This window comes from Taurulus bubalis (assembly GCF_910589615.1).
Source record: "Taurulus bubalis genome assembly, chromosome: 15".
In the NCBI taxonomy this organism is placed as follows: domain Eukaryota; kingdom Metazoa; phylum Chordata; class Actinopteri; order Perciformes; family Cottidae; genus Taurulus; species Taurulus bubalis.
In genome coordinates, this window is record NC_136603.1 from 10694269 (window position 1) to 10710355 (window position 16087).

Consider the following 16087-nt stretch of genomic DNA (forward strand, 5'->3'; position numbering starts at 1 on the left):
GAAGAAGAAGCAGGGAGCTCTCTGAGATGCAAGGGATCGACCTGCAGCTATGTCATCACGACCTAACGAGTGACAGCATCCCCCACCTATTAAAGACGTCATGCGCCATAGACGTCATTCGTCATAGACGTGAATGAACAGTTTACAGGTGAGCACGTGTTGGCCGAAAGTCTCATATCTTAAGATAATGTTGGTAGGCCTATGTTGATCCTTCCATAATATTGGAAGGATGGCAACAAGAGCAATCTTAAAGGACCATGTTTAAAGTGCTTATACATGCAGAGTTCCCCTCAATCTCAATCTCGCACATTATGGACATCCTAAATCTGGAGGTGCAATGTTTTATTATTGATCCTAATTGATCCCTTCTGATTGGAACAGCATCGAATATGGCAGAGTCCAGAGACTAGAGCTCCACTTCTACTGGGCAGTGACGTCACAGCAGTTCATGTTGTCCAGTTGTCCTCTTGCTCCCTCTTGTGTCTCTCAAGTAATCCAACTGAACTACCATGCTGTAGCTCTCTGTATATATATTCAGAAAATATTCTATAGGAATGACCATGTCTACTTTTATGTTCAGTAAAACATTATAGAGTTTTAACATCATTACATTGGATGCAACTGAGATAATTGGAATAGACTACAATGTGAAAGTTGTCCATGCCCTAAACCATTCACAGGCCTATACCGAGATGTTAAGACTATACCTCCATTCACCTATGAGCTCTTGTCCATGTTCAGCAATCTGCTATACCTGCCAACCCTGATATGATTAGGTCTGTGAAATGTTACTATCCATCAAAGTCATTGGCCTTGCCCATTAGTTTTAATTCTGCATTGATTGTTTTCTTTCAACACTGCTGTCATGGGCAGAGCTGTCTCATGTAAATACGTCTACACATTACAGCAGCACCCTATCCTGGAGAAAAAACAAAACAAAACAAACAAAATACAACTAAGTATGATAGAAATTAGGAAGCTATAAAAAATAAAAAGACAATTTGAAAGAAAAACTAAATCCGTGTCAGCTCCGGAGCTTTTCCCAGCAGCAGTGATAACATTTACTTATTCTAATTTAAGCAAACTAACAATGAAAGACCAGATCCTTGGCTTTGGCCTTGATATTCACACCATTATGCTATCCTTGGCATATCGATAAATGTCTGATAATGTCACAGGATCAACATCGCTTAAGCTTCCCAGAGTTTACTTTTACTGAATGTTAAGTTGTACATTGTCCTCTTGTGAAACAGTGCTCATTTTACGGACAGAAGACTAGGGCAGCTTGACTGTGATAAAGGAGGAAGTAGCTTTTCTATGAGCATAAATCACGCTATTTGATTTGACGTCCTATTGTTGGCACATTCACTGTTCTCTTGGCTTCATATCTCTCCTAAGATAAACCTCAAAGAGATCTGGAACAGGGTTCCCTGTATGTCTATGTCTATATTTGTGGTATGTCTGCATCACGCTCCCAACCTGAGCCCCTGTCTATTCAGGGATCTTACCCCGGACCACATGGGCCTTTGGCGTTGAACGAGCAAAGTCATAGTCCTGGATGGGACCGGGTGAGTCCTGGATTCCCAGAACCACGAAGGACAGAAATACCTTCTGATAATGAGGAACATGCTCAGTTGTGCAGCATCAATGAATATTTAGGGACAGTAGCATAAATCTACTAAGGTTTACTTGATGTATGTGAGCATTATAACTCCATATTATACTATATTAGATTCTAAAAGTCCTTCTTTAATACCTAGCAGTTCTGTTTGGACACCATTTCTTTCATTCAATGCTTGAAATCAGAGTTTGGTTGTCAGCAGTATCTGAAGACATGTCAGTAAAAGAAGCAGCATCATTATTGTTATTTTTGTATTTTAGTTTGTCCTATGATCCTATGTGAAGCGGCTCGATAACCAAGTTCAAATGCTTAAAATAGAGCTGACACCAGCAGCAGCTGATAGACACACTGCTCTGTGAAACACAAATACACGCACGACCACACACAACGCCTCACACACCTCTACACCCACACAGAACACGTGTACACATATTTGACACGCACACACTCCTGTTGTCTCTCATAATTGAATCTGATCAATCAGAATTAACACAAATAATTTGCAACGTTGCTGTAAAACATGTCCAGCTCAAGCAATGTGCACCGCTTAAAGAGAACTAGCATCGCTCCATGTCATTAGCTTAAACATTTCATTAACTTTGCATGCAATTGCTTTGGCTCCAATTCATAAAAAGAAAGAAAAAGAAAGTAGACATCTACATCAACCCTAGAGGTCTACATAGCTGTTTTATTCCACCCTCTACCAGTTACTGGATTTTTAACTCTCTGTCTGCTGGCTAGTTTTCTGAGCTTCAAAAGACAAAAGGTCAAATAGAACACCCCAGCCCTAACTAAATGAATCCACCCAAGATTTAAAAAGAGATTGTAGGAGAAAGCAACAAACATGGAGGAAAAAAACAGGTTTACATTTATTTTATGACATTTGGAAAAATGCAATGAGGACTTATCAAACAACAAGAAGCAAGAATGTCCTTCTTCTCAAATTAAATTTTAGCAAACCACTCGAATCCAAGAATTATATTTAGGATAGTCAAGATCAAGATGTGTGAGCAGTTTTTAAACTGTTTTACAGATAGAGTTAAGTACATTAGGCAACACAATACCCCCCAGACCATGTTTTACCTGTATTGCTGTCCTTTTTAGCTGAAATTATATCCCATATGAAATCAATGACATGCAGTTTTTAATTTATATTAACTTTCTTAAAGAGGTTATTGATACAGTTGGGCCCAGTATTTGATTGATTCATTAATAATGAATAATGAATTGATTGATATCTCCCCTACTCTCTTGTTAATTTAGTTGCATCGGTTAGAACTAGAGTCATCATCATCGGCCTTATCATTATCATCATCATTACCAGCAACATATTCACACGCAGTAGGTCCCGGTACAGGGCAGGACAGATGGGCTGGCTGTCAGCTGTGCAGCCTTTTGGTTTCTGGCATGAGCAATGTCTGTCTTTCATAGACCAACAGCATTCATGCAAATACTCACATACACAATATGTGGTGTGATGCTGCGAAGGACCTTGTGAACAAATGTAATAATAACATTTAATGTTATTCACTTACAGGGTTAACAACCCCACTTCCTGCTAAACCCACCGTTAGCCTATCCTTAATCTAACCAATGTTTTTTGGTAGTCTTTTGGTATCACAGCTCACACATGTTGGGGTTGAGTGTGAACTGCTCAACCATGTTTTCGGCGGCCAATTTCACCCCACGGGGCATCTAACTGGTGAATTAAATCAAACATTTCACAAAATCTGTACATTACGATAGACGATGAGACGTCGTCACGGTAAGAGTGACTTGTTTACTTCCGCTACTTCCCCGGATTGGCCTATATATATATACGGTAATACAAATAAAAAAATGCTGCATTGATCCAATAGTGCTTTGCTGATCTGCACAGATTTGTCCACCCACATAGAGGGTGTGTCAGTCCAGTGGAGAGCACTTATGACAAAATGGAGAGTGTGAGTGACCTTCCCGGCAGCACCTCTATCAGTCAAACCATACTGCTCCTTATGTAACCAAGGGGAAACACATAACTCTATTCAGCTCTATAGCTACTGGCAGGGTAGTATAACTCAGACATTTTTGTGAGGCATGAGGAACAAATGCTATATAATATTTTGTGACTCCAGGGATTAAATTAATACAGTTTAAGGTTTTCAAAGATATCGGTAATACAATGTTATGGGTTGATAAGAATTAGGCTGTATATCTCAACAGAAAGAGCAGTGTGCTTTTATGATCCAGTTTCTTTAACACCATACAACTTCCATAGTGAATTACAAAAAATATGCCTGCTATTTCAAACATGTAAAACTATTTAAAACTGACTTAAAATGGGATGTGATCTATTTTAGTCCATTGACATATAGACTGTAGTTCCCCAGTGGATTATCTTTCCTCTGAATGTGCTATACTGATAGTGTTCATGAAGCAAGCCCATAACAACTGCAGAGACTGAATCATTCACTTAGTTACTCCCTCAATGCATCTCTCCAAGTATGCACATACACACATGCACACAGAAGGCCACCGGCCTTTCTGACAGTTGAAACCAGAACCCTTGGACAGCTGAATCGAGGGCGCATGGGGGGAGAAATTAGGAAAGAAGAAGGGCCTGAGAGAGGGATGAGATATGGAGGAAGGGCCTGTAGAAAATGGATGAAATATCAAGATACTGCGATAGAATGATTCACAACAATCGCATCTAAGTAATATGTTTTTTTCTAAAAGCAAGAAGTCAACTCCCTGCATTCTTTTTCAAAGGCAATAATGTATGGGCAACGTTAATGCTCCTACGTAATCTAAATTGGATTTCTCAAGTCTACAAAATTGTCAACTTCTTCTGCCACGGACATCAAAGGAAAAATAAATGATCACTTCACAAAAAGGATTGCATTTCTGATCGCAATGATAAACACCTAATTAAACTAAAGTTACACTTTGACTAAAGCGGCCATATTATTCTGTTGCCTTTTTTTTCAAAAGTACCCTCATAGTCTTACCAAAAAGGAACCATTAATGCTCATTTATAGATTAAAGATTATTAGATGAAAGTATCCTGGAGTAGGAATGGAATAACTTTCCATCTCCATTAGGATTTCCCTTTCTGAAGCTATCTTCCCCAATGGGTCGACTGTGATCTTTCCTCAGGTTGGGGTCTGGATTTGAAATACTTACAATGTGATCAATTGAAGGAAGTTTGGGTTTAAGGTAAAGTGGAGGGGAGGAGTTGTGGGATTAAAACAGGGTGAATGGAAACCGAGGGAGGGGTTGGGGTGAGAGTGGGTGTGGTAACTCTACAAATAGCTGCGCTCGGTGTCTGGTATTTCTTCACTTCGCTTCTCTCCCAGTAGCCCAGTGGGACAGTTAGGTCTCAGCCCCTCCATCAAGACCCCAAGATAACCAAACAGTCAACCAGCCATGAGTAAGTCTTATTCCTCTTCGGCCCAGACGGCCTCCTCGTACCGTCGCACCTTCGGCTCTGGCATCGGGTCAACCCCAATGTCCTCTGTCTTCATATCTGGAGGCGGTGGTGGCCGCAGCTCCTCTGCAAGCCGCATGTCTTCCAGAGTCTATGAAGTGAAGAACAACGCTAGTCCCTCCTATTCTTCATACCGGGTGTCCTCTGGTGCCGGGGGAGCAGGGTATGGCTCCTCTTCAGCCGTGCGCACCTTTGCTGGCGAGAAACTTGACTTCAACCTGGCCGATGCCATGAACCAGGACTTCCTCAACACAAGGACCAATGAGAAGGCCGAGCTTCAGCACCTGAATGACCGCTTCGCCAGCTACATTGAGAAGGTGCGTTTCCTGGAGCAGCAGAACGCAGCGCTGACGGTGGAGATTGAGCAGATGAAGGGCCGCGAGGGGCCCGGCCGCGTGGCTGAGATGTTTGAGGAGGAAATGAGGGAGCTGAGGAGGCAAATAGAAGCCCTCTCCAACCAGCGTGCCCGTGTGGAGGTTGACAGAGACAACCTGGCTGATGACCTGCAGAAAGTGAAGCATAGGTAGGTTACAGGATGGCTGAACGAGCGGATCGAATGACGAGTACCAATGGACGCACCGTTGTCAATGAATGAGGAAAAAGGGTTGAATGAATAATGCATGTCGCTGATGCGGCTTATTATTTTAACGGTAGGCTGATAGAAAGCTGAGTGAGGAAGAGGCCGATGTTAACGGTTTCAGAAAAATAAACGCCAACTGAATAGTTTAATCAGTCCCGGTCACATTGCACTTCTATTATTGGGGAGTAAAAATGTCTTCATCAGGGGTTCCCAACTTGTTGGGACTGTGATGAGCAGTTTAATCAAATAGTGATGTCCACCTTTCATAAAATAGATGTAACACACATATTGTGAATCTTTTCACGTTTATCATGTAATGACCCTTTAAATTTCTTTTTTACCAACTGATTTGTCTACATTAGAAAAACAGGGTGACTCATGGCTGAATGTTTATATAGAAGAGAAAATGAGGAGAAATACAAAGCAGGAGAAGAGGGAAGATCCCAGCATGGGGCAGTAAAGAGAGAGAGAGAGAGAGAGAGAGAGAGAGAGAGAGAGAGAGAGAGAGAGAGAGAGAGAGAGATGAATGAAGGTGAGGTGAGGACAGACGGACAGAGAAAGTTTTAGCGAAGCAGAAAGAGAAGTAGACAGACAAAAATGACAGATGAACACACACAGCCGGTTATGTTTGTGAATGGTGAACTAAACTAAGATAAAAAGAACAAATATGTAATCCTGTGACAGAGAGAGGGAGAGAGATAGAGAGATAGAGGGGGGCGAGAAGGGGAAGGGGAGAGTGAGAGAGAGCTGGGATGTGGATATATCTCTGAGTGGTCTATTTGTAACTACTGGGTCAGCTCTTTGGATTTTGTATTCCTGTCACTGCAATAGCAAGCAACTTCACTTAAATTGAGAACGTTAACTTTTCACTTTCTTTCCTTCAGCCATTTTAAAATTGTTGCCTGCAGCATTGAGTGAAGCTTGCCAAAGCACCTGCTGCTCTCACTGAGATCAAAATACACACAGAGACACTCTGCCTGTCAACAGTTACAATGCAGGCACGCATGCACACACACACACACACACACACACACACACACACACACACACACACACACATATACCTACAAACACAGCCATATATATACACACGGACAACAGGGACAAAACAAGATACTGCATTTAACTCACCTTAGAATAGTAGTGACTTTAGACACCTTTAGAGACACCTTTGTAGTTTGTAAATGCATACATTACATGCATGCATTTCTTTTTACATTTTCCAGTTGTTCAGGGGGCAAAGTGAAATGCTAATTTTAGAGACAGCACCACCGTGGGCACACCACTCTGTTCCTTTCTCACTGTTACCCTTCTGACGCTGACATTGTGGCAGCAGCTGCACCACAGCTTTAGGACTAAAAAAGCAAACGTGTGTGTGTGTGTGTGTGTGTGTGTGTGTGTGTGTGTGTGTGTGTGTGTGTGTGTGTGTGTGTGTGTGTGTGTGTGCGCTCGTGCATGTATTACTTATGTTGTGAGGATGTACATCGGTTTAGACGGTCACATTATGCGGTCTCGCCTTCCTTTTGGGGACAAAATGCACATCCCCATAATGTAGATCATTTACATTTGAGGGTGAAGACTTGGTTTGGTGTGTATGGATATGAACACAAATAAATGCGTCATTGTCTAGCCAGTTCTAATATTATAAGCCGAAAAGAACAGAGGGCAAAAGGCTGAAGGAATGAGAGGTGTAACTAGTTTATTTGTCTAGTAATTGGTACCTGGGGAAGAAGCCGTGCTCGCCAACCCACTTGTTTTGTTTATAGTCATTTGTGTTTGAACCCTCTGTGCCCTTCTTCTCTCTAGACTGCAGGAGGAGATCCACCAGAAGGAAGAGGCTGAGAACAACCTTTCTGCCTTCAGAGCTGTACGTTCTCTGTTTCCATACAATCTTTATCTGAGTACATCTCAACATTTCTCATTTTAGTACAAATGTAAACACCCCATGCTTACACAACTTTCTTCACTCTTCCATCAACCACTTTATTCCTATCAGCTTCTTTTTTACCCTCCACATTTGCATCTATTCTGTTAGTTATGATAAAAACTGTTCTGTTTCTGTGTTGTATCCAGGATGTTGACAATGCCACTTTGGCCAGGCTGGACCTGGAGAGACGCATTGAGAGCCTGCAAGAGGAGATCGCCTTCCTCAAGAAGATTCATGAGGAGGTCTGTTGATATGTTTCTAAACTCTGCAGGCCCCCACACCTGCAGTGTGTCTATGTTGTACGCATGTTAGGATGGCATGTGCTGTATCATACGATAGCTCTTCAAAGCGCTCACACTTAAACACACCCACTGATATATATATATATATTTTTTTTTATGCACGTTTACACAGTCCCACACTCTCCCAATACAACATGTAACTATTTTGACATATACATAGGTCTTAAGTAAAGCAAATGCAAAAAGTGCAATGGACCCATTTGTGCACAGTGACCCGCAGACATCCAAAAACATACCGAGCTCCACACCCAGACATATGCCGACACAGTTGAGTTCCCTTCCTGACATTTGGTTATCTCTGCCTCAGCTTTGACCTCTCAGAAATGCTGAACTGCCGATTGGTAGAAGAGCATGGCAGCTGTTGTCTATGTGTGTGTGTGTGAGGGCGATAGAGAGGGAGAAAGAATGTGTGCATGTGAACAGATGCAAAGCTTTTTATATCTTTTGGTTTGACCAAAAGACAGCTGAGTGGGACCAAAGCTTACAATGTTAACCAGTACTATTCTTGATTTCTAATATTGTTTTAATAATGCCTTTCCGGGCTTATTTGCAAAAACATGTTTACCAATATATAAATATGTCATTGATGTAGGATTTCAAATTAGCTTTTTTTGACAGGTGATTAATTCAGACGCATTGTCTGCATTAAATTAAACAATTGCTTTATGTGTCTTAATCTATTCGCCACACACCCAAAAAATGTTCCTCATCACCACTCTGTCATAATTCCTTTCTTATTTTTTCATCCTCTTGACACCTTGCAGGAGATCCGTGAGCTGCAGAGCCAGATGCAGGAAACACAGGTGCAGGTCCAGATGGACATGTCCAAACCCGACCTGACTTCTGCTCTGAGGGACATCCGTGTGCAGTATGAGGGCATCGCCGCCAAGAACATCTCAGAGGCTGAAGACTGGTACAAGTCTAAGGTAAGGGCATGAGCATGTGCACACCACACACACACAGATAGTCTGGTTCAGCTTTTGTGTTGTTATAACCTCATCCCCTCTCTCCTCAGGTGTCTGATCTGAACCAGGCTGTGAATAAGAACAACGATGCTCTGCGTCAGTCCAAGCAGGAGAGCATGGAGTACAGGCACCAGATACAGTCCCTCACCTGTGAGATTGACTCACTCAAGGGCACCGTGAGTATTGCCTGCAGTCCCTCTCAGTGTTGTTCAAATTCTTAATAAACACATCTGTACTTTCTGGCAAGGCACATAGCCGTTGTCTCCGTCTTTTGGTCACCTTCATTCTGCGTTCGACCACTTTGTTCCACTTTTAACTTCATGCATCTGTTCCCTTGTAGAACGAGTCTCTGCTGCGCCAGATGAGAGACATGGAGGACCGCATGACCCTCGAGGCTTCTGGTTACCAGGATACTATCACACGGCTGGAGGAAGACATTGCTAAGATGAAGGTAATTGGCTTTGTGATTTTACACAGACTTTGCAGTCCATTCCAGCAGATTATATAAAGTAACATCAAACTGGTGCATAATTCAGGATATTTTTCACTCTGGTGATAATCAGTGAATAGAGATCATAGATCTACTGCGGTCGCTGATTATACACATTCATTAACTGAAACCTTCAATAGGAACACTGCCTGTGTTTGTGATTTTACAGCTTTACAGCAACAGTTTTGGTCCATTTACTGTTGAGGATGTCCTCAGTGTGAAGATTGTTGAAGCAGGCGATCAAAATTATTCTGTATTGATTTAAAGGATGATATGGCTCGTCACCTGAGAGAGTACCAGGACCTTCTCAATGTGAAGATGGCCCTTGATATTGAAATCGCCACCTACCGCAAGCTGCTGGAGGGAGAGGAGAGCAGGTGTGTGTGTGTGTGTGCTGTTCACATTCGGATGTGGATGAAGCTAGACAGCTTAAGACGTATCTCTTCCCATCTAACTTTCTATTTCCCTCCTATTACCGGCTTGTGATATTGAATACTGTGTTTCTTCTTCAGGATCACTACCACCGGGCCAGTCCAGTCTGCGTATTCCTCTATTGGATTCAGAGGTAAGGGCAACAGTACATATTATTCCCTTCACATATAAATACCCATACAATCCATGTTACATTCCAGATGAGTCAATGAGGGATAAAAGAAAAGACTAATTATAGCTTGTGACTGTATATGGCAGCTGCTATTTGGAGGGCATTAAAAGTTGTGTGCCTGCAGTGACACAGTTTAACCACCGTGTGGCGATATATGACTTTTTATATATGACTTTTTATGTGGGGGCAGTCATCAACAAGCCACACATCAATAATCACACAAGCCCATTCGCTTCATCTCTCAATAGTCCAAATGTGCAATTCATCTTTGCCAATGTGTCCCCTTGAGCCACTTTGTGGCTGTTTCAACGAAAACAGTGAGCAGTAATTAAAGATGATGTATTAGGTGCAGTGAGTGCAGGTGAATACGAGTTTGAGTTTTAAGTGATACTAGTCATACTAGCTCCACAGACTGTTTCATGGCTGTCCCCTTCATGTGCAAGGCATGTCCTTGTGTTATTCACAGCAAATTAACTAGAACAATGCTGAGCTTATGTCTTCTGACTGAATACACATTGTGTAAGTAGAGCAACGCTCATTGTGTGAGTTCATGAAGTAGTAAACGAGCTGCATGAATGCATCGTTTCAGAGACCAGTCCTGAGTCCCAGCATCAGCGATCCTCAGAGGTTCACTCCAAGAAGACCGTTCTCATCAAGACCATCGAGACCCGCGATGGAGAGGTTTGAGCACATACACCAACACACTGTATTACTGTGATACTTAACACGCCCATAGCCCAATATACTGTGATACCATTGTTGCACCCATATATTTTAGCTATTTGGTGATAACATTTATCATTTTCCAACTGAATCATTTTAATTTGTTGCATTTTTATCCAGATGAAGTATTCTATGAGCCAGGGCGCTAGTGCCCAGTCTGTAAGTCTGGTTCCAATATCCCACTATCATCTGTTCACTGTTGGCTGAAGCAAACTACCAGATTTTGGATCTGTGCCTAAAATAGGCTGAAGTTCGCACGTGGCTATGACAGCCATGGCAGAATGGATCCTACAAAGAGCATAAAGCAATCTATGTCTTGAAATCACAGCTGCAAAAACATGTATAGTCACTAACTCCCTGTATACAATCTGGTAGTTTGTGCCAACCCTTTATAGACACATAAGTAAACCTCAACACTCCTCACCGGCTTCCGTGAAGAAGCTTCACTTTCAGAGCCCGTCCCCATGCACACTTCACTCCAAACAAAAAAGACCTGCTTCACTGTTGATGGAAAATGCTGTCACGTATTATGTGCAACAGTCTACAGTCCTTAACGTAGATAATTAATATATGTTTTCTTATCTTCCTCCTCTTCAGGTTGTCAGCGAGTCCACACAGCATCAGCAGGACATCATGTAAATCGGACGAGGCAACGTTAGAAACATTATATAACACCAATTAATGAAAAATAGTACAACAATGGATATTTTCCTACCATGATTTATAAGCTGAGCCTATTTTTAGAGACAAAACGCTGCACATTTAAGCTGATTTAAATGTAAACACAAAATGATGAGTGAATCCAGCCAGTAGACATCTTTAACAGGACAGATGCAGTATATGCTCAATCACTGTCTTTTGCCTGGTTTTAAAATATGGTCATTCCAAGATGTATGCTATATTCATGTTACTTTCCTTCAATCAAAAACACCTGAGTTTGTTATATCTCATCTGCAAAAACATTTCAATGGGAAGAATAGTTTTAAATTAACAACAAGGTTTGCGTAGGCCCAGTATCCACAGGGAGGTTTTCAACGTGCATGACGGATCAAAGGGCTGAAAGTAATATTGTAAAGTTTACCCTTCACTGCACATATTCCAAGTCTTTCTGTGCAAATGTACACGTGTATATTATTTGATTAAGAAAGGCTTCTATTTGTGTAACTGATTTAAGGAAAGTGAGATGTTGTGTCTGAAACATAAACATCTGATGACAAAGGAACTCAGTCATGTTTGAAGTTTGAGCTCAAAAGCATGTGCTGGGTGTTTGATTGTATGAGTATGGGTGACCATGTTACGCTGCTTCCCTGTGGCCAGAAACTCAAATAAAGACATTTGTTACCACCGTTTGTTACTTGAGTCAGCCGGTTTCTAAAGATTTTGTGATCAAAGAAGACTGTTGTTGTTTTTTGTGGCAGTATACATAGCACATGCATTGTGTAAGATAGTCTCCATTTTAAATCTACTCATTAGTATTCTTCAGATAGCCCACACATGCCTTTGCATTGGTTCCTTTATGGACTACTTCTACCCACTGCATTCATCATCTGACGTGAGCTGTTTTAGCGCTCCTAAATGATACTAGCTTTCTCAGCCAAGCATAACAGTCTTTTGTTAACATTTAATTCACTTTTATAAAGAAAATAGCAGATGCTTCCCTGTTGAAATGATCAGTAACAGGACTGATCTCGTTGCAAAGAAAAGTGAACGATGGCTTGTTAATGAGTGGGCCTCGGCTGTGCTTTGTTTCTTGCAGGAAGCAGATTAGCACAGCTTTAAGAATTATATAGTCCATGCAGTTTGTGTCTGAAGGCACTGGACTGAAAATGTCAGCAAAGATTAAAAAAAGAAAAGTGGGGGTAAAGGAGGAGAGAGAAAAGAAAAATACAGCAAGGGCAGACAGTAAACGAGCATGCAAGAATGAGAGCGAGACCGGGAGAGTGGTACAGAGAGAAAACAAGAGAGAGAGAGAGAGAGAGAGAGAGGGGTTACACGTGTAATGAAAAGGTTATTCAGACGCAAAGAAAAAGGGACGAGGCTGAACAAAGACACGGAGAGAAAGAAAGTGAGAGGCAGTCATTTCAATGCTTTGGAGCCTTTTTGATCAGAACGTTCTGTTTGACACAGTTTCTTTGCATCTGCTGCCAATGCCATCAGCTTCCCAATCATTGTAGGACAACAAAAGAAGGACAGCACGTTCCTCTTCCATTTCCTTAAAATGAAGTCAGATAACCTCTGTGACCTCTCCTATCAGCTGGTGAACGTTGAGGAATTCAGGCGTAGCAAATGTTACATGTGGCTCCTTTGTTGTGCTGCTTAGCAGTTTAGCCAGAGCTGTGACTGTTACGTGAAATGCATATATGTGTATGTGTGTGTGTGTGTCTCTGAGTAGCTACACTCAGCCCTGCACTGACACGCCACACTAGATGTGACAACGCACACCTGCCTCTACATGTAACTGTGCAGCTTCTCTTCTATATGTGTTAGGTGTCGTGTCGGACAATGCTCGATAGTACAGCGCACCTGACCATTGTAGCTTCATTCAATACTACCAAATAAGTTAACTAGGTTAGGAGAGTGGAAGTTAGGCAGACAGGGACGTGTTTGTGTTAGTGGTGTGCATTTTTTTTATATGCTTCAGAGAATATTTGTTATTTGTACCCATGAATGCACCTCTGTATACATAAATCACAATGTAGGCACAGTAGAGACAAACACATCCATTAGATTGTAGAATCACAATGTTTATCATATTGTAGGTCCATATAAATTCATGCTATCAATAATAATAATAATAATAATAATAATAATAATAATAAGGTGATTTGTACACATTTAAACAGGGTGGTATGAAAATGAATTGTCATCTCTTCTCACAATGTGGAGCAATTATTGAATTACTGATGGTTGCTGATAATCAGTTGAGGCTCAGTTTGCTTGCTGCTCTTCAACATCACACGTCGAAACAAGATGAGAACAATACAAGTGCATCCACCACCCAGCCAAGTCAAACCAATAGGACATACAGAATATAAACAGGTCCAATCTGCTGGATAAATGACACATGTGGCCATGGTGTAAACATGAAAATTAAACAGTTGCACATTTGAAAATTATTTACAGTTCAATATCTACAACAAATATTCAGTAGCAATGGGCACAGAAAACAGAAATAAAATAGAAGAAAAAAAGAAACTAATAAATATCTGACAATTTATTTCTAATAATTAATTTTAGGCCCAACTTACAAATAGGGCTAATGTTTTGAATTACCATTTTGTAAATTTTTGTCTTTCTAAAATGTTAAAGACATTGATGACGAGAGTAAAACCCGAAAAAGAAGGCCAAAATAGGACTGAAGTGTAAGCAAAATCTCAAATAACACTTGTACTACTGCAAAACATATTACTGCCATAAAAACGAGACAGCAGAATATAAGGTGACTTAGCATAATGCATGTCAAGAGGAGGGAAAAAGAAGAGAAGAGAAGATCCTGCGGCAGAATAGGCTATGGTTGGTCCTTTTTTCAGTCATTGTGGATTGTGTTTTGTGCACCCTGGGACCAAACAAGTCTAAATGTAAATCTGAGGTTTTCACATGACAACAGTGACACACTGAAACACTGACACATTGGAAACAGTTACAGAAGGATTCTCATGCAGTAACGGGTTATGGTGAGAATGATTGGTCCCGGTGCCAAGCCCATATTTAGATATCTAGTATGTAAGAACAGTACTGTGGAATATTTGTGTTCGTCTAAACCTCGTGTGAAATCTCCCAAAAATGTAACATTTTGGTGTTTATTGTGAGGAACTACTGTTCCTCAATTCCAATGAGGTTAAAATAAAACAAACAAAATTCCTTTGTACTGAAAATACTGCTTGTACAAATCTAACTCCCTCACCTTTCTGGATGTTCGACACAACAACATTAATGCTCGGAGCACATTTGAATTCAAAAGACATTCACACGCCAATGCATGTAACACACAAACATATGCACACGAAAAAAAAGGTCTCGAAAAAAAAGGTCCAGCAGTAAACATGAGAGGGCGCTATTTGCAAATGATTTCATCTTTTCATTATGTTTCATCATTTACAGGAGATCATCTTCCTCCTCCTCCTTTTCAACAGTTAACACTTCATCCAAACTATAAGATTCACATCTTAAAGGACCGGTATACTGGCAACAAAGAGGAAACACAATACAGCATACACTACAGTGAATCCCCCTCTCCTTGGCCAATATGTGGTGCAATCCATCACTTACCACAGGGCTTCTGTCTCCACACACACACACACACACACACTTTAACATTTTCACTGCCATATATTGTCCCCTCCAAATTCTGAATTTCAACTGTCTAATTCCTGGATGATCAGTATCAGAACGCATTTTTTTGTCTTTGTGCTTTAACGTTATAGAGACAGCTGACAAATTCAACAAAGGTCAACTTTTTCTTGGATAAAAAGAGGAAAAGGAACATGTCAGCGTTCAGAAACACTTCAACAAGGATAATTACATACTGTAGCTTTCCAAAAGAAAAGGGGAGGTATGTATACGTCCCCTAGTCAAGTCTGTAGTGAAAACAGCTGTCCATCAAGGAGTAAAGGAAAGTGATAAGATGCGAGCATATTCCCCTGGGAAAATGGCATAAATGTAGGCAATGACATGGAGTGTTCGTGGGTGAAATTAAATAAAAATTGTCTTCATTGTTAAGTCTTTGATCCTTTGCACAACTAAAAGCAGTTCCTGTTCTGCAGTTTTAAGCAGCAGAAGACTTTTTCTGCCACGTCTGGATTCACAGGCTGTCAGGGAAGTTACTGTACACCTTCCTTCGCCCGGTGAACTTTCATTGGGGAAAATGATGACGAAGAACTGCCTTTTTCTGTTTTCTGTTGTTTTCCTGTCATAGAACTCTGAGCGCCCTTAAGGGAATCCTTGAAGCGAATCGTTTCCGCCTTAATTTCCCTTGGACTAAAGATGCTGTGGGTGGTTTATTGAAGGTTGTGCTACTCCATGGAAGCCATGTGATGCGTTTTTAAAATCTGAAATGGTGCAGCCCTCCTGCGGAGAAAGTAGTGTTTTGGTTGTTTCCCTCACTACAATCCCACTGGAAATGACTTCTTATGGATTGAATCAACCAGAAGATTCTTTAAATCAAATGTTCAGCAGAGATATTTCAATCAACTCCGCACCAGACAGGTCCATTATCTCCAGAGCAATACAAAGATTCAGGTTTGAAGTCCAATCCAGTATGTGATGATTATGTTTGAGATTTGATCAAGCAATCATTTCTTGCTCCATCTAAAAGAAGAGGTTCTGCTCTTGTGTCTTGATAGTCGTAAAGAACAGAACAGGATCAAACTGGTTAAAAAAAATACAACTTGTAACAAGTCTGAGAGAAGT

The 16087-nt window shown here is 41.1% G+C and overlaps 1 protein-coding gene across 1 annotated transcript; it reads left to right on the forward strand.

Moving 5' to 3' along the window:
* Nucleotides 1-4987: 4987 nt before the first annotated feature.
* desma (desmin a) lies at nt 4988-12027 on the forward strand. Its single transcript, XM_079230323.1, has 10 exons — nt 4988-5610; nt 7474-7534; nt 7741-7836; nt 8661-8822; nt 8912-9037; nt 9202-9312; nt 9619-9728; nt 9864-9916; nt 10545-10636; nt 11276-12027. The coding sequence occupies exons 1-10, from the start codon at nt 5027-5029 to the stop codon at nt 11315-11317; spliced, it is 1437 nt and encodes a 478-aa protein (XP_079086449.1). The 5' UTR covers nt 4988-5026; the 3' UTR covers nt 11318-12027.
* Nucleotides 12028-16087: the final 4060 nt, after the last annotated feature.